Genomic DNA, 23,396 nt, shown 5'->3' with positions numbered 1-23,396 from the left:
TCGAATAACAGACTGGATGCTTCAAAGGGGGTGGTGCTTGGAATCATTGTTCTTCCTCGGTCAAACATAGTTATCTGCAAGGAAACACGTGTTGTCATCATTGCTTTGCACAAAAAGGGCTTCACAGGCAAGGATATTGCTGCCAGTAAGATTGCACCTAAATCAAACATTTATCACATCATCAAGAACTTCAAGGAGAGCGGTTCAATTGTTGTGAAGAAGGCTTCAGGGCGCCCAAGAAAGTCCAGCAAGCGCCAGGACCATCTCCTAAAGTTGATTCAGCTGCGGGATCGGGGCACCACCATAGCTTGCTCAGGAATGGCAGCAGGCAGGTGTGACTGCATCTGCACGCACAGTGAGGCGAAGACCTTTGGAGGATGGCCTGGTGTCAAGAAGGGCAGCAAAGAAGCAACTTCTCTCCAGGAAAAACGTCAGGGACAGACTGATATTCTGCAAAAGGTACTTGGATTGGACTGCTGAGGACTGGGGTAAAGTCATTTTCTCTGATGAATCCCCTTTCCGATTGTTTGGGGCATCCGGAAAAAAAGCTTGTCCGGAGAAGACAAGGTGAGCGCTACCATCAGTCCTGCGTCATGCCAACAGTAAAGCATCCTGAGACCATTTGTGTGTGGAGCTGCTTCTCAGCCAAGGGAGTGGGGGCTCACTCACAATTTTGCCTAAGAACACAGCCATGAATGAAGAATGGTACCAACACATCCTCCGAGAACAACTTCTCCCAACCATTCAGGAACAGTTTGGTGATGAACAATGCCTTTTCCAGCATGATGGAGCACCTTACCATAAGGCAAATGTGATAACTAAGTGGCTCGGGGAATAAAACATCGATATTTTGGGTCCATGGCCAGGAATCTCCCCAGACCTTAATCCCATTGAGAACTTGTGGTCAATCCTCAAGAGGTGGGTGGACAAACAAAACCCCACAAATTCTGACAAACTCCAAGCATTGATTATGCAAGAATGGGCTGCCATCAGTCAGAATGTGGCCCAGAAGTTAGTTGACAGCATGCCAGGGCAGATTGCAGAGGTCTTGAAAAAGATGGGTCAACACTGCAAACACTGACTCTTTGCATCAACTTCATGTAATTGTCAATAAAAGCCTTTGACACTTATGAAATGCTTATAATTATACTTCAGTATTCCATATTAACATCTGACAAAAATATCTAAAGACACTGAAGCAGCAAACTTGGAAATTAATGGAAATTAATATTTGTGTCACTCAAAACTTTTGGCCACGACTTTAAACATTCCAGGGTTTTTTATATATATATATTTTTTAAACTAATTTCTACGTTGTAGAAAAATAGTGAAGACATCAAAACTATGAAATAACTCATATGGAATCATGTAGTAACCAAAAAGTGTTAAACAAATCAAAATATATTTTTCTTCAAAGTAGCCACATTTTTCCTTGACAACTTTGCACACTCTTGGCATTCTCTCAACTAACTTCACGAGGTAATCATCTGGGATGAATTTCAATTAATAGTTGTGCCTAAGTTATTTTGTGGAATTTCTTTCCTTCTTAATGCCTTTGAGCCGATCAGTTGTGTTGTGACAAGGTAGGGGTGGTATACAGAAGATAGCCCTATTTGGTAAAAGACCAAATCCATATTATGGCAAGAACAGCTCAAATAAGCAAAAAGAAATGACAGTCCATTACTTCAAGACATGAAGGTCAGTGTCAATGTCTGTTCCTGTCCATTTCAGGTTACAGTTCCTCAGCTGTTCTAAAACTAGCCATCAAGCTCTATGATGAAACTTTCTGTCTGATTCTTGTTTGTGTTTTTTGATGAAAAGCTGTCGCCACAGGAAAGGAAAACCTGCAAGAGTTACCATTAACTGCTGAAGGATACGCCATTCATTAGAGTTACCAGCCTCAGACATTGCAGCCCAAATAAATACTTCACAGAATTCAAATAACAGACACACCTCAACATCAACTGTTCATAAGAATCACAAGACGGGTTCACCAACACCTCGATCGACCGCCCATTGCTGCAAAGAAACCATTACTAAAGGACACCAACAGAAAGAAGGAGAATTGCTTGGGCCAAGAAACACGAGCAATGAACATTAGAACGGTGGAAATCTTTGATCTGATGAGTCCAAATTTGAGATTTTTGGTTCCAACCAGCCCGTGTCTATGTGGTTCCCACCGTGAAGCATGGAGGAGGTGGTGTGATGGTGGACTTTGCTGGTGACACTGTCTGTGATTTATTTAGAATTCAAGGCACACAACCAGCATGGTTACCACAGCATTCTGCAGCGATACACCATTCCATCTGGTTTGGGCTTAGTGGGACTATCATTTGTTTTTAACAGGACAATGACACAAAACACACGTCCAGGTTGTGGAAAGGGCTATTTGACCAAGTAGAGTGATGGAGTGCTGCATCAGATGACCTGGCCTCCACAATCACCCGACCTCAACCAAATTAAGATGGTTTGGGATGAGTTGGACTGCAGAGTGAAGAAAAAGCAGCCAACAAGTGCTCAGCATATGGTCCATCTCCGGGTATCTCCTTCAAGAATGCTGGGAAAGCATTCCAGGTGAAGCTGGTTGAGAGAATGCCAAGAGTGTGTAAAGCTGTCATCACGCAAAGGGTGGCTACTTTGAAGAATCTCAAATTTAATTTTGATTTGTTTCACCTTTTTTTGGTTACTACATGATTCCATGTGTTATTTCATAGCTTACATGTTTTCACTATTATTCTACATGACTCATTCAGGACTATCTGTAATTAAGGTAGCATCCACATTAATGTACAGTGGTTGCTCAACAAAAAATGTAGAGATTATGCAGCAGGATTTAGAGTGTAATTTGTGGTTTAGTACGGTACCCCGTGTCACTGCTTCATTGCTCCAGACCACCACAAGGGGGTTCTTTTTTGTTAGATCACTGATTATGCTTTTGGGTTCCAAAGCCTAATGTGTCTCTACCTGACAATGAATGGGCGATAAAAATTGGATAGAAGCTGATAATTGTGCACAACTTCAAATTGGAATTTCGATTAACTGAATGATGAGGATGAAGTGATTGAATTTAGAACAATAGTGTAAGAATTGCTATTCCTCTGTTCTGCACACACATGATTTTATGAATTCATGAATTAAATGAAGGCCAGGCCACTTTAGCTGACATGTTGCGGTTCATCTGATGAAGATGCACATGGTCCTATTTATATGAATACGGAGGGCAGAAATTATTAAATATCAAAGCATTAGACCTTCTCACTAAAGGCGTTAGTGAAACAAAAGATTCCAGATTGCCTTTTCCGAGAGCTCATCATCTTCAACCATCAGGGAGTCGATGCCTTGAATAGTCTCGCTGGAAATGGAATACCACTGTAGAAGCTGTGTTTTTGGTTAATTGCCAGGCGGCATTGGTGGAGAGTCACCAAACCTGGAGAGCGACCTGTTTAAATGATATCCCTGAGGAAAAACCATTCAATTTTATTTGGAATGGCTTGCCAGACAAAATTAAAAACCTTCTGTCCTATTGTCTCACCCCATGTTCAAGAATGGCCTTTATCCCTTTATTCAGATTACAACCGCTCACTTTTGGTTATTTGAAAACAAAATCATCTCAAAAATAGTTATTTTTTAAACAAGGACTTGAAAATGAGATCATGAACTCTTATCGAGAATGTTTTCCGATTCATGGCCTTCTGACGTCTGCAACTCTGCAAACTACGTTTCCTGTCAGAGAATGAGAACAGTAAATTACTAATGAATCCATCCACCCATCATGGGCTATAAGCAGGACAAAAGACTCTTGCCAAGGAGGGTAAGAGAAGAATTGTATCATTACGGAGTTATGTTTTCAGTTGATGCCAAGCAAGTTCGATTGGGTTTAAATCAGGAGACCTGATGAAAAATATAGTTTTAGATATACTGTAGTTCTACCGTAGGTGTTGTAGGTCTTTTATTAATTTATCTTATTTAACCTTTATTTTACAACATAAAGGTCTACTTACTCTGCTGGCATCTTGACCATATTTTATGTCCTCATTTGCAATGCAAACCCAGGCGGCAGTGTGTTAGGACTGTGACCACCAAAGGACTTGAAACTGAACCGGGATGGATCCCGAGGCAAATGTTTGCTCTGTTCCTGTCTTCATCAACATCTTTATGCTTTCGTTAATAAAATAATGATAAAAATACTCTCGCCAGCTTTTATCCATGCCTGGGCCTGCAGGACGCGTTATACTACGTTCTTTTGTTCCAAGTTCTTTGTTTGTCAGATGAATCATTGGGTCGAAACTACACAACAGTAGAAAATAAGAGAACACACATGCATAATGTTCTGAAAAAAAAATATATTGGTCATGGTTCCCACCGTGAAGCCGGAGCGGTCTAAGGCACTGCATCTCGGTGCAAGAGGCATCACTACAGTCCCTGGTTCGAATGCAGGCTGTATCACATCCGGACGTGATTGGGAGTCCCACAGGGTCAGCGCACAATTGGCCCAGTGTCATTTGGGTTTTGCCCAAATTAAGATGGTTTGGGAGTAGGCTGTCATTGTAAATAAGAATTTGTTCTGAACTGACCTGCCAAGTTAAATAAAGGTTAAATAATAAATAAATAAATATATAAACTCAGCAAAAAAGAAGTCCCCTTTTCAGGATCCTGTCTTTCAAAGATAATTTGTAAAAATCCAAATAACTTCACATTTCTTCATTGTACATTTACATTTAAGTCATTTGGCAGACGCTCTTAAACTTACAAATTTTTGAATTCACCTTATGACATCCATTGTAGATAACTAACACTATAGACACAATATAGATAACCAATTAATAGGTTGCACAATGCAGATATCTACAATGTGTCCATACTAATTTGTTAGTATCCACATTGTGCCCATAGTGGGAGCCATCACAACGTGTCCACACCGCTCTACTAACTAACACTATAGACACAATGCTCAGATAACTAACTGAATGATGAGGATGAAGTGATTGACAATGCAGATAACTAACACTATGTTCTGACACAATGCAGACAATGAAGATGCCAATTTACCGGAGGGCAGACATTAAATATCAAAGATAGACACACTAAAGACACAACAAAAGATGTAGATAACTAACACCCATCAGGGAGTCGATGCCTTGAATAGTCTCGAAATGCACTGATAACTAACACCATGGACACAATGTAGATAACTAACACTATGGACAAAACAATGTAGATAACACTATAGACACAATGTTATAAAACATCATGGACACAATGCAGATAACTAAACCGCTCACTATAGACATTTGAAAACAATCATCTAAATAATAGTTAACACTATGGACACAAAATGTAGATAACACTATAGACACAATGTAGATAACTAACATCATGGACACAATGCAGATAACTAACACTATAGACACAATGTAGATAACTAACACTATAGACACAATGTAGATAACTAACACTATTGACACAATGTTACAGATAACTAACACCATGGACACAAACCCGTAGATAACCAACACTTGATGGACACAATGCAGATAACTAACACTATGGAATAATGTAATAACACTACAGACACAATGTAGAGGAACTAACACTTTGTGGACACAATGTGGGTAACTACACACTGTGGAAAATGTAGATAACATGTAATGTTCTGACTGGATGTCAGAGGTCATGGTTCCCCACCAATCAGCGGTCAAGGCACTCGCTCTCGGACAAGAGGCATGCAAATGACCCAAATGCAATGCAATGACCATGGTTTTGCATATTTACATTTGTTCTGAATTTAAGTCATTTAGCAGAAGTCCCTGTGGATCCTGTCTTTCAGAGATAATTTGACCCAAAAACTTCACAGATCTTCATTGTAAAGGGTTTAAACACGGGTTCACCTTGTTCTGAAATCCATGTGGAACAGCCAGACAGTTACAATAGTGCATCTAAATCATTAAGGGGGTGGTGAGAAGGATTACTTATCCTATCCTAGGTATTCCTTGAAGAGGTGGGGGCAAATTTCAGGTGTCTCACGAAGTGTGGTGATTGACTCCACTGTCCTGAGCTTGTCGTTGCAGGCAATCTCAAAGGGTTTAAACACGGGTTCCCATCCTTGTTCAATGAACCATAAACAATTAATGACCATGCACCTGTGGAAATGTCAGTGTTCTGTTAAGACACTAACAGCTTACAGACAGTAGGCAATTAAGGTCACAATTATGAAAACTTAGGACACTAAAGAGGCCTTTCTACTGACTCTGAAAAACACCAAAATGAAAGATGCCCAGGGTCCCTGCTCATCTGTGTGAACGTGCCTTAGGCATGCTGCAAGGAGGCATGAGGACTGCAGATGTGGCCAGGGCAATAAATTTGCAATGTCCGTACTATAACATGTGAGACACCTAAGACAGTGTATTTGTAGGTGGAGGGTCCGTCACGATCTGGGGTGGTTTGTCACATCAGCATCATCAGAATGAGCTTGGTTTTATTTATTATGTCATTGCAGGCAATCTCAATGCTGTGTGTTACAGGGAAGACATCCTCCTCCTCATCTCAATGCTGTGTGTTACAGGGAAGACATCCTCCTCCCTCATGTGGTATCCTTCCTGCAGGCTCATCCTGAAATGAGCCTCCAGCATGACAATGCCAAGGGTTCATCGAAGAACTTATAAGAGTTCCCCCACAGTTTCAATTTGAAGATCCCCTATAGAATACTCCAGGAACCTTTTCTTTTCAGAGTGTAGGGAGTGTACAGTGTAAATGTCAGTTGGCTTTTCATAGCCGAGCATTCAGAGGTCAAGACAGCGAGAGTGAGAGAATATAGAAACACATACAGTACCGCGTGTTAAGGAGTTCTGATCTGTTATCCAACAACTAGTTTAATAGCTTGGCTACCGTGTGAAAATCCCCCCCAACAAGCAATAGGCTACCTGCGTGTGGTCAACTATTTCAGCACCGTTTCGCGCCGCTGAGACAAGCAAGACTACTTAATAAACATAAACCTTTTAAAACATTTTTTTTAAACCCTGCATTATAATTGTATAAAAGCACCTTAGATATTAATTTAGAATCCTCTAAATGTAATTAGATCTACTACTGTCAAAGGACATTTTATGGATCTGCCAGTATTTCCATTTAGTGATTCCGGTAAAGTAATGTGTATGTAGAGGGGTAACTTTCTTCACCAGTTGTCTTACCATTTTGTATAATTGTGTGATTAGCCTACTAGTTGGTGTAACTGTAATGTTAATTCTCTTGAGAGGAATTTTGCTCTTCACTATCACAATATTAAAAACGTTCAAAATCACTTTAGCCGACATATTGCGGTTCAACTGATGAAGGATTTACTATCTATAAGCCCAAATAAGATACACTACAAGAAAGGGAACACATAACTGTAGAAAATGGTTGCAGGTCAGAGGGACATCTATCAAGTGCAGATTGGAGGGCCATCAAGCAAAACAGACCAATGAAGCACGGGTAAACGGTGGGAGTATCTATGACTCTCTGAGGACTGGGTAGGGTAGGGGGCCCACGCCCTCCGCTTCTCCCTTCCCTCTGCAAGGGGTTCTGGGCCAGGAGGGTGGCTTTGGCTCTCGCCCGAGCTCGGATTCCCACATCTCCATGTCGCCTGGGTTGTGGCCGACCGGCTCCATCGCCCCCTTTCCCCGTTAGGCACGGCCGCATGGAGTACCCCCTTTCCCCATAAGGCACAGCCCCCATAAGGCGACTGCGCCATGCACCCTCAATATCAGGGTTCACATGGGCCTATTTATATACAGTGGGGAGAACAAGTATTTGATACACTGCCGATTTTGCAGGTTGTCCCACTTACAAAGCACGTCAACTGTGTGAGACGGAATCTAAAACAAAAATCCAGAAAATCACATTGTATGATTTTTATGTAATCAATTTGCATTTTATTGCATGACATAAGTATTTGATCATCTACCAACCAGTAAGAATTCCAGTTCTCACAGACCTGTTAGTTTTTCTTTAAGAAGCCCTCCTGTTCTCCACTCATTACCTGTATTAATTGTACCTGTTTGAACTCGTTACCTGTATAAAAGACCCCTGTCCACATGCTCAATTAAACAGACTCCAACCTCTCCACAATGGCCAAGACCAGAGAGCTGTGTAAGGACATCAGGGATAGAATTGTAGACCTACACAAGGCTGGGCTGGGCTACAGGACAATAGACAAGCAGTTTGGTGAGAAGGCAACAACTGTTGGCGCAATTATTAGAAAATGGAAGAAGTTCAAGATGACGGTCAATCTACCTTGGTCTGGGGCTCCATGCAAGATCTCACCTCGTGGGGCATCAATGATCATTAGGAAGGTGAGGGATCAGCCCAGAACTACACGGCAGGACCTGGTCAATGACCTGAAGAGAGCTGGGACCACAGTCTCAAATAAAACCATTAGTAACACAGTACGCCGTCATGGATTAAAAACCTGCAGCGCACGCAAGGTCCCCCTGCTCAAGCCAGCACATGTCCAGGCCCGTCTGAAGTTTGCCAATGACCATCTGGATGATCCAAAGCAGGAATGGGAGAAGGTCATGTGGTCTGATGAGACAAAAATAGAGCTTTTTGGTCTAAACTCCACTCTCCGGGTTTGGAGGAAGAAGAAGGATTATTACAACTCCGTAAGCTCCGTAAGAAGCTACTCAAGGTCCTGGAGTGGCCTAGCCAGTCTCCAGACCTGAACCCAATAGAACATCTTTGGAGGGAGCTGAAAGTCCGTATTGCCCAGCAACAGCCTCGAAACCTGAAGGATCTGGAGAAGGTCTGTATGGCGGAGTGGGCCAAAATCCCTGCTGCAGTGTGTGCAAACCTGGTTAAGAACTACAGGAAACGTATGATCTCTGTAATTGCCAAATATTGCCAAATATAATAGTTCTGCTTTTCTGATGTATCAAAAACTTATGTCATGCAATAAAATGTCAAATGAATTACTTAAAAATCATACAATGTGATTTTCTGGATTTTTGTTTTAGATTCCGTCTCTTACAGTTGTGTGAAGTGTACCTATGATAAAATGACAGACCTCTACATGCTTTGTCAGTAGGAAAACCTGCAAAATCAGCAGTGTATCAAATACTCCACTGTTTTCCCCACTGTAGGTTATGGAGGATTCATGGTGTAGGCTGAGTTTGTGCAGATAACCAAGAATTCTATGCCGTTTGGAATGAGACTGATGTGAGGTAAAGAAGAATTCATTAATAGAAGACTAATTAATCAGATATTAAAATATCTGAAGAGTTATATTCGGAAAATTATAACTTTGTAATATGAAGATTTTCCGTGGTGCTCCGACATCCTAGTTAATTACATTTACATGATTAGTTTAAACTTTTGCGTGTAGGGGGCAGTATTTTCGTTTTGGCTAAAAAACGTACCCATTTGAAACTGCCTATTTCTCAGCCCCATAAGCTAGAATATGCATATTATTGTCAGATTAGGATAGAGAACACTAAAGTTTCCAAAACTGTAAGAATATTGTCTGTGAGTATAACAGAACTGATATTGCAGGCGAAAGCCTGAGGAAAATCCAATCAGGAAGTGCCTCTTATTTTGAAACCTCTCTGTTCCTATGCATGCCCATCCTCCATTCAAAGGGATATCAACCAGATTCCTTTTTCTACGGCTTCCCTAAGGTGTCAACAGTCTTTAGACATAGTTTCAGGCTTTTATTTTGAAAAATGAGCGTGAAAGATCACATTGCGTAAGTGGATAGGTGGGGGCTCTCAGAGTGAGTTTTGCGCTACAGAGTAAAGCGGTCATTGTTCCTCCCGGTGTTATTGAAAAACCTACACACCCAGTTGATATATTATCGAATATATATTTTAAAAACAGCCTGAGGATTGATTATAAAAAACGTTTGACATGTTTCTGTGGACATTATGGATATTATTTGGAACTTTCGTCTGCGTTGTCGTGACCGCTCTTTCCTGTGGATTTCTGAACATAACGCGACAAACAAACTGAGGTATTTTGGGTATAAAAAATAATCTTTATGGAACAAAAGGAACATTTGATGTGTAACTGGGAGTCTTGTGAGTGAAAACATCCGAAGATCAAAGGTAAACGATTATTTTGATTGCTTTTCGTGACCTAGCTACTTAATGCTTAGTGTACATAATATTATGTTATGCTATGGATAAACTTACAAACTCTTGGATTGCTTTCACTGTAAAGCAACATTTCTAAATCTGTGGATTAACAAAAGGCTAAGCTGTGTTTTGCAATATTGCACTTCATGATTTCATGAATATTAATATTTTTTTAGTAATATTATTTGACTGTGGCGCTATGCTATTCAGCGGTTGCTGACGAAAATGATCCCGCTAATGGGATGGGTGCGCCAAGAAGTTAATCACGTAATAATAATTACAAAAAATGTATTTGATAAAATAACAGTCTTCACCTTTAATGATGACAAAGACACGACAGTGGCCTTATCATTAAAACCATTTTTATCTGGGATATTTTTCTCCTAGTTGCAAAAGTGTTCCCAAAATAAAACTCCTGGTTGCACAGCTAAATACTTTGTATTGGTTGCACTTTAGAGCCCTGGGTAATTGACAGGAAAAACAGCTCACCCCTTCAGAAATAAAAGTGCTGAATCTGGGAAGCATCTGGTAGAGCCCGGGGTCTGTGGCGATACTCTGTAGGGCCTCCTGAAGGAGAGAAGAGACACATACTGGGTCAGAGACATGACATGATTCGAATATAAGAAAACCACACACGCACACACTGCCATTAAAAAGTTTGGGTTAGAGTGTCTAGTTTGAGAAACAGATGCCTCACAAGTCCTCAACTGGCAGCTTGATTAAATAGTACCCGCAAAACACCAGTCTCAACATCAACAGTGAAGAGGCGACTCCGGGATGCTGGCCATCTAGGCAGAGTTCCTCTGTCGGAGTTCTTTTGCCCATCTTAATATTTTATTTTTATTGGCAAGTCTGAGATAAGACTTTCTCTTTGCAACTCTGCAGAGAAGAGGAGTAGTACGCAGCGTTGTACGAGATCTTCAGTTTCTTGGCAATTCCTCGCATGGAATAGCCTTAATTTCTCAGAACAAGAATAGATTGACGAGTTTCAGAAGAAAGTTCTTTGTTTCTGGCCATTTTGAGCACGTAATCGAACCCACAAATGCTGAAGCTCCAGATACTCAACTAGTCTAAAACCGGACAGTTTTATTGCTTCTTTAATCAGCAAAACTAATTTAAAATTATAAACTTGGATTAGCTAACACAACGTGCCATTGGAACACAGGAGTGATGGTTGCTGATAATGGGCCTCTGTACGCCCATGTAGATCTTCCATAAAATATCTGCCATTTCCAGCTACAATAGTCATTTACAACATTAACAATGTCTACACTGTATTTATGATCAATTTGATGTTATTTCAAAAACAAGGACATTTCGAAGTGACCCCAAACATTTGAACGGTAGTGTACATAACAGGTAACTGCTCAAATAAATGAAACACTAGTGCAAATGAGGGACACAGAGTACAAAACATTAGGAACACCTTCCTAATACTGAGATGCACCCCCTTTTGCCCTCAGAACAGCCTCAATTCATCGGATGCTGGCCTATTTTGACTCCTATGCTTCCCACAGTTGTGTTAAGTTGGCTGGATGTCCTTAGGGTGGTGGACTATTCTTGATACACACAGGAAACTGTTGACCATGAAAAACCCAGCAGCATTGCAGTTTGACACTCAAACCGGTGTACCTGGCACCTACTACCATACCCCGTTCAAAGGCACGTGAATCTTTTGTCTTGCCCATTCACCCTCTGAATGGCACACATATACAATCCATGTCTCAATTCTCTCAAGGCTTAAAAATAATTATTTAACCTCTCTCCTCCCCTTCATCCACACTGATTGAAATGGATTTAACAGGTGACATCAATAACGTATCATAGCCTTCACCTGGTCAGTCTGTCATGGAATGTCCCTAATGTTTTGTACACTCAGTGTATATTAAAAGTAGGTGTTTCCACACAGGTGTGGTTGAGAAATTAACATCCTATCATGCTTAGGGATATACAAATGCCCAGTTGGCCATTATTTAGGCTTCCATGGCTATAAGAGAATGCAGTGACTTTGAAAGAGTGGTCTCAAAGAAGCATAAAGGGTGTGTGTGTGTGTCTCAATCATATGGGAGATTCTGGAATGGGGCCTGAGGCCACCATCAACAAAACCTTTAATCTTTATTTAACTAGGCAAGTCAGGTAAGAACAAATTATTATTTACAAGGCCTACCGGGGAACAGTGGATTAACTGCCTTGTTCTGGGGCAGAATGACAGATTTTTACCTTGTTTGCTCGGGGATTCGATTACTGGCCCAACGCTCTAACCACTAGGCTACCTGCCGCCACGGTAGAAGTGGCACAAATAATAGCGCACCCTGCTCAAAAATCCACTAATTCCTCTGTTATAATCAGAAATATATTTTTTAAATACAACCTATTATCATTAAGAGTTCAGTTTTATATAAGCTACCCAGGAAACGGTTAAAGGTAGCTCATATATGTAGCCTCAGAAACAAAGTTCATGAGATTAGTAATTTGCTAAATCATAGGATATATTAGCAATTTCTGAGACTCTCTTAGAAAGCACCTTTGATGATACAGCAGTAGGAATACAAGGATAAAAAAGTGAACAGGTCTGTATACCTTCTGAAAGCCCTGTGCATTTTTTACATCTTAAAAAAAAGAGAGTGACCATTGGGTTCTTGGTCACCACCCTGCTCAGTCTGGCCGGGCAGCCAGTTCTAGGAAAAGTCTTGGTGGTTCCAAACCTCTTCCATTTAAGAACGATGGAGGCCAGGACTCTTCCGTTGAAGATTTAAAAAATGCACAGTAAATTCAAAGTATTCAGACATTTTGATACGTTACATCCTTAATCTAAAATGGATTCAATTGCTTGTTTTTCCCCTCAACAACCTATACACAATACCCCATAATTGCAATGCAAAACGTGGTTTTTAGAACATTTAGCAAATGTATTAAAAGGATATCACATTTACATAATTATTCAGACCATTTACTCAGTACTTTCGTGAAGCACCTTTGACAGCGATTACAGCCTCAAGTCTTCGTGGGTATGACGCTACAAGCTTGGCACACCCTTTACTCCTGCATTGTTATTGTTGTGTGCTTAGGGTCATTGTCCTGTTGGAAGGTGAACCTTTCGCCCCAGTCTGAGTTCCTGAGTACTCTAGAGTTTTCATTAAGGATCTCTCTGCACTTTGCTCCGTTCATCTTTGCCTCTATCCTGACTAGTCTCCCAGTCCCTGCCGCTGAAAAACATATCCACCTTAGGGATGGTGCTATATTTCCTCCATGCCAAAAGTTCAATAATCCTTTCATCAGACCAGAGAATCTACTTTCTCATGTCTGAGTCTTTCGGGTGCCTTTTGGCAAACTCCAAAAGGCTGTCATGTGCCTTTTGCAGAGTCTGGCTACTCTACTATAAAAGGCCTGATTGGTGGAGTGCTGCAAAGATGGTTGTTTAGCTTCTGAAATGTTCTCCCATCTCCACAGAGGAACTCTAGAGCTCTGTCAGAGTGACCATCAGATTCTTGGTCACATCCCAGACCAAGGACCTTCTCCCCTGATTAATCAGTTTGGCCTGCGGCCAGCTCTAGGAGGAGTCTTGGTGGTTAGAAACTTCTTCCATTTAAGAATCATGGAAGACACTTTGCTCTTGGGGACCTTCAATGCTGCAGAATTTTTGGGGGAGCCTTCCCTAGATCTGTGCTGAGACACAATCCTGTCTCTGAACAATTCCTTCCATCTCATGGCTTGGTTTTTGCTCTGACATGCACTGTTAACTGTGGGACCTTATATAGTGTTGGGTTCAGAGAATATGAAATATACTTACTCATGTCACTGATGGAGTGCTGAGGTTTAGAGGGTCTACACCAGAAGTTAAGGGTTATAGGAGGAAGGTATATAGTGTGTGCAACTAAGCTTGGAATGTGTTGAGTTTAGGGAAGCGATTACATGTGGCAGGCATTGATAAGGGGAGAGAGCCATGAATTAGTGATGGAGGTGGGTTGATGTCAGGTCAGGTCACCTTAAGGGAGAAAAAAAGTTTATGGCCCATATCACTCGTGTCCTGCCTAGCAGTAAAGATACAATGTTTATACAGATGTGTAGGAGGAGACTCAGCCTATGAGGAAGGGTTAAATATCAGTTCTTGTGTGAAAATGTTTTTGTCTAATGCAGCTGTATTGATCCTCTGGGAAGAATAAACTTGGTTATGCTTTCATAATGTCCAAGAGTTTTTACTCTGGAATTAGAACATAACAATAGATAGGTGTGTGCCTTTCCAAATCGTATCCAATCAATTACATTTTGCCAAGGTGGTCTCCAACCAAGTTGTAGAAACATCTCAAGGACGATCAACGGAAACAGGACGCACCGGAGGTCAATTTCCGGTCTCATAGCAAAGGGTCTGAATACTTATGTAGATTAAGCATTTCTGTTTTGAATTTTTTATAAAATTTGCAAATATTTCTAAAAACCTGTTGTCATTATGAGGTATTGTCTGTAGATTGATGACATGTTTTAATTCAATCCATTTTAGAATAAGGCTGTAACGTAACAAAATGTGGAAAAGGTAAAGGAGTCCGAATACTTTCCGAATGCACCGTATGTTGGTCTGATGTGTATAAGGAGGAGAATCCAGATGCAGCACTTGAAAAATGTGTAAAATAATTCTTGACAATTGTTAAAAAACACGCACCTGTTAAGGAACTAACTGAGAACTGTTCGAGCCACCTGGTTCGATGATGAATTTAAAATTTTTATGAAAAATAGAATTTATGCTAAAAAAAAAAGTCAGCCTGCTCTGCTGATTTTTTTAAACTGAGACTAAAGAAATTATATGACCAACACAAAACGAATTATAAAAACAAAGGGAAAATACTTTGGAGCACCTTAAATGATATTATAGGCAGAAAACCAAATGAATCTCCATTGAAGTTATATAACAAAACCTTTGGATCTAGCCAATAATTTCAATGCATATTTCACCATTAAGTGGACAAACTGACAAGTGAAATGACAACACTGTAACGTTCTTTGTTTCACGGAAACATGGCTCACTCGGGATGCATTATCAGAGTCGGTACAGCCACCTGGTTTCTTCACACATCGCCACAGAAACAAACATCTCTCTTGTAAGAAGAAGGGCGGGGGTATATGCCTTATGATTAACGAGACATGGTGTGATCATAACAACTTACAGGTGCTCAAGTCCTTTTATTCACCTGACCTAGAATTACTTAAAATCAAATGCCGATCGCATTATCTACCAAAATAATTATCTTTGATTATAATCACAGTCGTGTATATTTTATTTTATTTTTTTATTTTTTATTTCACCTTTATTTAACCAGGTAGGCTAGTTGAGAACAAGTTCTCATTTGCAACTGCGACCTGGCCAAGATAAAGCTTAGCAGTGTGAACAGACAACACAGAGTTACACATGGAGTAAACAATTAACAAGTCAATAACACAGTACAAAAAAAGGGAGTCTATATACATTGTGTGCAAAAGGCATGAGGAGGTAGGCGAATAATTACAATTTTGCAGATTAGCACTGGAGTGATAAATGATCAGATGGTCATGTACAGGTAGAGATATTGGTGTGCAAAAGAGCAGAAAAGTAAATAAATAAAAACAGTATGTGGATGAGGTAGGTGAAAATGGGTGGGCTATTTACCAATAGACTATGTACAGCTGCAGCGATCGGTTAGCTGCTCAGATAGCACATGTTTGAAGTTGGTGAGGGAGATAAAAGTCTCCAACTTCAGGGAGCAATAATATTGATGAATACGCTGATTCAGTGAGCGAGTTTATTAGCAAGTGCATCGGTGATGTTGGACCCACAGCGACTATTAAAACCTTCCCCAACCAGAAACCGTGGATTGATGGCAGCATTCGTGCAAAACTGAAAGCGCGAACCACTGCTTTTAATCAGGGCAAGGCGACCAGAAACATGACCGAATACAAACAGTGTAGCTATTTCCTCCGCAAGGCAATCAAACAAGCTAAGCGTCAGTATAGGGACAAAGTGGAGTTGTAATTCAATGGCTCAGACACGAGAGGTATGTGGCAGGGTCTACAGTCAATCACGGACCACAAAAATAAAACCAGCACTGTCACGGACCACAATGTCGTTCTCCCAGACAAACTAAACAACTTCTTTGCTCGCTTTGAGGACGATACAGTGCCATCGACACGGCCCGCTACCAAAACCTGCGAGCTCTCCTTCACTGCAGCAATCGTGAGTAAAACATTTAAACGTGATTAACCCTCACAAGGCTGCCGGCCCAGACGACATCCCTAGCCGCGTCCTCAGAGCATGTGCAGACCAGCTGGCTGGTGTGTTTACGGACATATTCAATCAATCCTTATCCCAGTCTGCTGTTCCCACATGCTTCAAGAGGGCCACCATTGTTCCTGTTCCCAAGAAAGCTAAGGTAACTGAGCTAAACGACTACCGCCCTATGGCACTCATCATGAAGTGCTTTGAGAGACAAGTCAATGACCATATCACCTCCACCCTACCTGACACCCTAGGCCCACTCCAATTAGCTTACCGCCCCAATAGGTTCACAGACGACGCAATCGCAATCACACTGCCCTAACCCATCTGGACAAGAGGAATACCTATGTGAGAATGCTGTTCATCGACTACAGCTCAGCATTTAACACCATAGTAACATCCAAACTCGTCATCAAGCTCGAGACCCTGGGTCTCGACCCCGCTCTGTGCAACTGGGTCCTGGACTTCCTGACGGGCCGCCCCCAGGTGGTGAGGGTAGGTAACAACATCTCCACCCCGCTGATCCTCAACACTGGGGCCCCACAAGGGTGTGTTCTCAGCCCTCTCCTGTACTCCCTGTTCACCCATGACTGGTTGGCCATACACGCCTCCAACTCAATCATCAAGTTTGCAGACGACACAGCAGTGGTAGGAATTAGTGGTCGACCAATTATGATTTTTCAACGCCGATACCGATTATTGGAGGACCAAAAAAGCCAATATGATTAATCGACCGATTTAACGTATGATCTCTGTAATTGCAAACAAAGGTTTCTATACCAAATATTAAGTTCTGTTTTCTGATGTATCAAATACTTATGTCATGCAATAAAATGCAAATTAATTGGTTAAAAATCATACAATGTGATTTTCTGGATTTTTGTTTTAGATTCCGTCTGTCATAGTTGAAGTGTACCTATGCTTTGGGGCTGTTTTTCTGCAAAGGGACCACGACGACTGATCCGTGTAAAAAGAAAAGAATGAATGGGGCCATGTATCGTGAGATTTTGAGTGAAAACCTCCTTCCATCAGCAAGGGCATTGAAGATGAAACGTGGCTGGGTCTTTCAGCATGACAATGATCCCAAACACACCGCCCGGACAACGAAGGAGTGGCTTCGTAAGAAGCATTTCAAGGTCCTGGAGTAGCCTAGCCAGTCTCCAGATCTCAAGCCCATAGAAAATCTTTGGAGGGAGTTGAAAGTCTGTGTTGCCCAGCAACAGCCCAAAACATCACTGCTCTAGAGGAGATCTGCATGGAGGAATGGGCCAAAATACCAGCAACAGTGTGTGAAGACTTACAGAAAATGTTTGAACTCTGTCATTGCCAACAAAGGGTATATAACGAAGTATTGAGATAAACTTTTGTTATTGACCAAATACTTATTTTCCACCATAATTTGCAAATAAATTCATTAAAATTCTACAATGTGATTTTCTGGATTTTATTTTCTCATTTTGTCTGTCATAGTTGAAGTGTACCTATGATGAAAATTACAGGCCTCTCATCTTTTTAAGTGGGAGAACTTGCACAATTGGTGGCTGACTAAATACTTTTTTGCCCCACTGTATTTGTATTGCTTTTCACAGTCTATTGCTCATCTTTTCAAGTGTGCCAATCATTTTGGAGGAGACACAACCACACAACTATTTCTTACATGCATGCTCACATACACACACACAAATGCACACTTGATAAACAGCTCTCTTGGCCTCACAGGACCCGACGCAGGCCTCCGTGATCTCCTTGTAGTAGAGCTGCTGTTCCACTGAGAGCTCGTGAGTACTGCGGGGCTTCAACCTCTTCAGACCATCCTTCTTTCCTGGGAATGGAGGGCAGAAAAACACACAGGGAAAGAGAGAGAGATGCAAACAAATGTTTATTAAATAGGAATTGCTTTTCCTTAATGGGGCTATCTGCAGCTGCTACATCAATTGTTGGACTTATAAATTAATGATATGTACCTATTTATTCTTGAAGAATATAACTTATAAATGCATGGCAGTGTTGTCGTGGAAATATTTGGTCAATCATATTTCACAAATACCGGAGCCTGTGAGTTCAAATAGACTTTTTATTGCTTCATAACAAAAGCCGAGCTGGTTCATGAATACAAGTGCCTTCCAGTCTTGGCACAGACTAATTATACATTTGTCCTCCTTACGTCACACTCATAGTAACTCCTCTTAATGGCTCATCACCTCTGGCTTTTAGCCACCGTTATCATATTGCCTTCATATTAGGGCATGGAACCCGTAGAGCCACACAAATAGTCCTGCACTCGCCTTAAGCCAGGTTCATGCATGTAGGACCATAGACCTTGGCACTCTATGGGAATAACCATACATGTCATCCTGCTAACTCCTCTGAAAGGGACACCATTGTTCTGGAAAAGACCCGAGATGTGTAACCATAGCAACAGTACATAGTAGGCCATAACACAGTTACAGGAATAACCAGTCGTGTCTACACCCCAGACAGGTGCATGTCTAATGGTGTCCAATGACCTAGAGCACATATAGAGTGCACTAGTTTTTCTGGCTCCTTCTGAAATAAATAATTGCCACATATGTACTAAAAAATTCACAATAGTGTCCACTGAAAGTTGACTAGCAACAGCAACTTAAAAGACACCCACCATGAGCGCACACTAAATTTGCCCAGGAAGAGGCAAACAAAAGAAAAACCTACACCAGGAAGCAAACCAAAAAGGAGGAACAAAATTAAATCAGGGAAATCAGTTAAAGGATTATTTGTCTAGAAATCAAAATAGGGAGAGCCATCAAAAGGTGTTAACTCTCTGCATCTATTAAAACCACTGGAGCACTTGGCCAGCCACTCTTAAATAGCACCTGGGCCTGCACAGGTGAAACACCTTCCCACTACAGCACAGGTGAAACACCTTCCCACTAACGAGATGGCAACCAGCACAGATGTAACACATACTGACTATCGGTGCGCCCTATGTGCTAAAGCTAAAGTCCAATCTCAAAACAAATGGAAAAACCAAAGCCTGTAACAACACAACATATAAGCTTGTTTTACGCCAAAGTAAATGTAAAAATAAAACACTATATAATAGCCTCAAAACATGGTTAAAATGTTGATATCTTAGATGGTCATGCATCCATATCAAATCAAATTTTATTTGTCACATGCGCCAAATTTTTCTTAACTGCATTGTTGGTTAAGTAAATAATAACAGTAACAAATAATTAAAGAAAATGCAGTAAAATAACAGTAGCGATGCGAAATACAGGGGGTACCGGTACAGAGTCAATGTGTGGGGGCACCGGTTCGTAGAGGTAATATGTACATGTAGGTAGAGTTAGTGACTATGCATAGATAATAAACAGAGAGTAGCAGCAGCATAAAAGAAGGGGGGGGCAATGCAAATAGTCTGGGTAGCCATTTGATTAGATGTTCAGGAGTCTTACGGCTTGGGGGTAGAAGCTGTTAAGAAGTCTTTTGGACCTAGACTTGGCGCTCCAGTACCGCTTGCTGTGCAGTCTATGACTAGGGTGGCTGGAGTCCATCTCAAAAAGTTGTTTGAATAGCCTAACAACGTAAGGTAGCCAGGGGACTAATAATGAGGGAGAACAAACAATATCAATGGCATACAGAACAATCTGGTTTAAGCTTATAAAAAAATAAATGATCTGTGAGAGGTGGACAAATCGCTCCATTTGAGGTTGAAAACCAAATGGCCAATTACCTATCCCCCTACTAGGTCTATCATACAAGCTTTAAGACAAATTCAAGTTGTGAATAGTAGCCTATTTCCCAAATATTCTAATACGGTTGCCCTAAAGTTGCCGCTTTCAAAAAGAACGAGAATGAAAGTCGAAGTCTTTAGGCTATCCTCAAACACAGCTTTATGAGAGACCGAAGAAACAGCCTATTAAGAGAGTAGGATGAGTCAAAGCAATTATTATCCAGTTCTTAAGACGGTAGAATTTGCTTCTATCCAGTCCATGATTTACTTACGGTAAGACAGCCCGTTCCTCATCAGTTGCGCAACACACACACACATTCTATAATGAAGCCACCCACCAGAAAGGAATATTAGAAAAGATTTGTCTGTACTTAGCCTCAGGCAAGTTTTTAACAACATCATCTTTCATCATGATTATTCCAGATGTAGCATACAATTTCGTACTATAGCCTAACGGTGGTTTCAGCCCAACTGTGTTTTTGTATTATTATTTGTATGTGAGATTGGCCAATAGGTTGCGATACCATTGTATATATCACAAAGCTTTATGAGTACATAATCACGATAGGACAAAGGTTCACATCACCTAACCATAAGGGGAGCACATTTTGTTATTGTTTAATATGCTAATTGCCACTTGAAAATGGGTTTAATACTGAATAATATCTTGAATGTCATTGATGTGGTTTGTTTTGTCCCACACATAAAATTAAATAAATATCTACTTAACATTTTAATCCAACTCTACTTGTGCACGTACAATTTTAAGATGGCATACAGTACCGACACACAGACAGTACAGACAGACAGATAAAGTAGACATTACAAACAGAGAATACACTGACCTTTTGCCTCTGCAGATGTAGCTCCCTGGCCCTTCTGGATGGAGCCCTCCTCCTCCTGACCAGGCTTGACGGCTTTGAGAGGCTCTGTAGATTCAGTCTTCTGCTGCTCTTTGGGGGCTGAGGGAAAGAGAAGGGTGATGGTATTTTTTATTTTTCCATTATTTTACCAGGTAAGTTGACTGAGAACACGTTCTCATTTACAGCAATGACCTGGGGAATAGTTATAGGGGAGAGGGGGATGATTGAGCCAATTGTAAACTGGGGATTATTAGGTGACCGTGATGGTTTGAGGGCCAGATTGGCAATTTAGCCAGGACACCAGGGTTAACACCCCTACTCTAACGATAAGTGCCATGTGATCTTTAATGACCTCAGAGTCAGGACACCCATTTAAACGTCTCATCCGAAAGACAGCAACCTACACAGAGCAGAGTCCCCAATCACTGCCCCGGGGCATTGGGATATATATATATATATTTTTTTTTTAGACCAGAGGAAAGAGTGCCTCCTACTGGCCCTCCAACACCACCAGCATCTGGTCTCCCATCCAGGGACTGACCAGGACCAACCCTGCTCAGCTTCAGAAGCAAGCCAGCAGTGGTATGCAGGGTGGTATGCTGCTGGTGCATACAGTGCATTCGGAAAGTATTCAGACACCTTCACTTTTTCCATATTTTGTTACATTACAGCCTTATTCTAAAATGGATTAAATGGTTTTGTTCCCTCAATCTAAACACAATACCCCATAATGACAAACTATTCAGACTCTTTACTCAGTCCTTTGTTCAAGCAACTTTGGCAGCAATTACAGCCTTGAGTCTTCTTGGGTATGATACTACAAGCTTGGCACACATGTATTTGAAGATTTTGATCCATTCTTCTCTGCAGATCCTATCAAGCTCTGTCAGGTTGGATGGGGAGCGTCGCTGCACAGCTTTTTTCAGGTCTCTCCAGAGATGTTCGATCGGGTTCAAGTCCGGGCTCTGGCTGGGCCACTCAAGGACATTCAGAGACTTGTCCCGAAGCCACTCCTGCGTTGTCTTGGCTGTGTGCTTAAGGTCGTTGTCCTGTTGGGAAGGTGAACCTTCATCCCAGTCGGAGTTCCTGAGCGCTCTGGAGCAGGTTTTCATCAAGGATCTCTCTGTACTTTGCTCCGTTCATCTTTGCCTTGATCCTGACTAGTCTCCCAGTCCCTGAAAACATCTCCACAGCATGATGCTGCCACCACCATGCTTCACCGTAGGGATGGTGCCGGGTTTCCCCCAGACATGACACTTGGCATTCAGGCCAAAAAGTTCAATATTGGTTTCATCAGACTAAAGAATCTTGTTTCTCATGGTTTTTAGGTGCCTTTTGGCAAACTCCAAGCGGGCTGTCATGTGCCTTTTACTCAGGAGTGGCTTCCGTCTGGCCACTCTACCATAAAGGCCTGATTGGTGGAGTTCTGCAGAGATGGTTGTCCTTCTAGAAGATTGTCCCATCTCCACAGAGGAACTCTAGAGCTCTGTCAGATCGACAATCCCTGACCAAGGCCCTTCTCCTCCGATTGCTCAGTTTGGCCAGGCAGCAAGCTCTAGGAAGAGTCTTGGTGGTTCCAAACTTTTTCCATTTAAGATTGATGGAGGCCACTGTGTTCTTGGGGACCTTCAATGCTGAAGACCTTTTTTGGTACCGTTCCCCAGATCTGTGCTTCGACACAATCCTCCCTCGGAGCTCTACAGACAATTCCTTCGACCTCGTGGCCTGGTTTTTGGTTTGACATGCACTGTCAACTGTGGAACCTTATATAGACAGATGTGTGCCTTTCCAAATCATGTCAAATCAATTGAATTTACCACAGGTGGACTCCAATCAAGTTGTAGAAAGATCTCAAGGATGATCAATGGAAACAAGATGCACCTGACCTCAATTACGTGTCTTATAGCAAAGTGTCTGAATACTTATGTAAATACATGATCTGTTATTGTTTTTTGCAAAAACGTGAAAAAAACTTTTCGCATTATGGGGTATTGTGTGTCGATTGTAGAGAATTTTTAAAATCCATTTTAGAATAAGGCTGTAACATAACAAAATTTGGAAAAAGTCAAGGGGGTCTGAATTTTTTCCAAAGGCACAGTATACCACCAATTGATTGATATCATTAAATTCACAAGTCTGCTTATGCAAATGAAACCTGAAATGTTCCTTTCAATAGCCTATATACTATAATTCATTGAGGTCCTGCGAAAAGTACTCCTATGAAAGAACCATTTCTCCATGATGGCGTAGTATAGTCCCCATCACCTCTACATTCTTCAGTTTAAGAGCATGATCTATGTCGCTGGTCGTCAGTTTACATCTCTTTCCATGGTGCATAAACTTCAATGCGTCCTGGAAGACAAAGGGGGGAAACAGAAAATATGAGCGAAGGATGACATTTCATAACACAATTACCTGGTGTTCATTGGTATTGATATGAACTGAGGTGCAACATGTCAGAGTGAGTC

The 23,396-nt window shown here is 41.3% G+C and overlaps 1 protein-coding gene across 1 annotated transcript in view; it reads right to left on the bottom strand.

The window, feature by feature from the left end:
* Positions 1-23,396, bottom strand: part of LOC135514681 (transcription initiation factor TFIID subunit 6-like) — a 37,515-nt gene that overhangs the window by 12,019 nt on the left and 2,100 nt on the right. Inside the window, 5 exon segments of the mRNA XM_064938187.1 lie at positions 10,596-10,673; positions 18,051-18,172; positions 20,911-21,020; positions 21,023-21,027; positions 23,194-23,280. Coding sequence (XP_064794259.1) covers positions 10,596-10,673; positions 18,051-18,172; positions 20,911-21,020; positions 21,023-21,027; positions 23,194-23,280 — 402 coding nt within the window.

Source organism: Oncorhynchus masou, chromosome 26 (assembly GCF_036934945.1).
Source record: "Oncorhynchus masou masou isolate Uvic2021 chromosome 26, UVic_Omas_1.1, whole genome shotgun sequence".
Lineage (NCBI taxonomy): Eukaryota > Metazoa > Chordata > Actinopteri > Salmoniformes > Salmonidae > Oncorhynchus > Oncorhynchus masou.
This window is presented reverse-complemented; position numbering and strand designations above follow the sequence as displayed.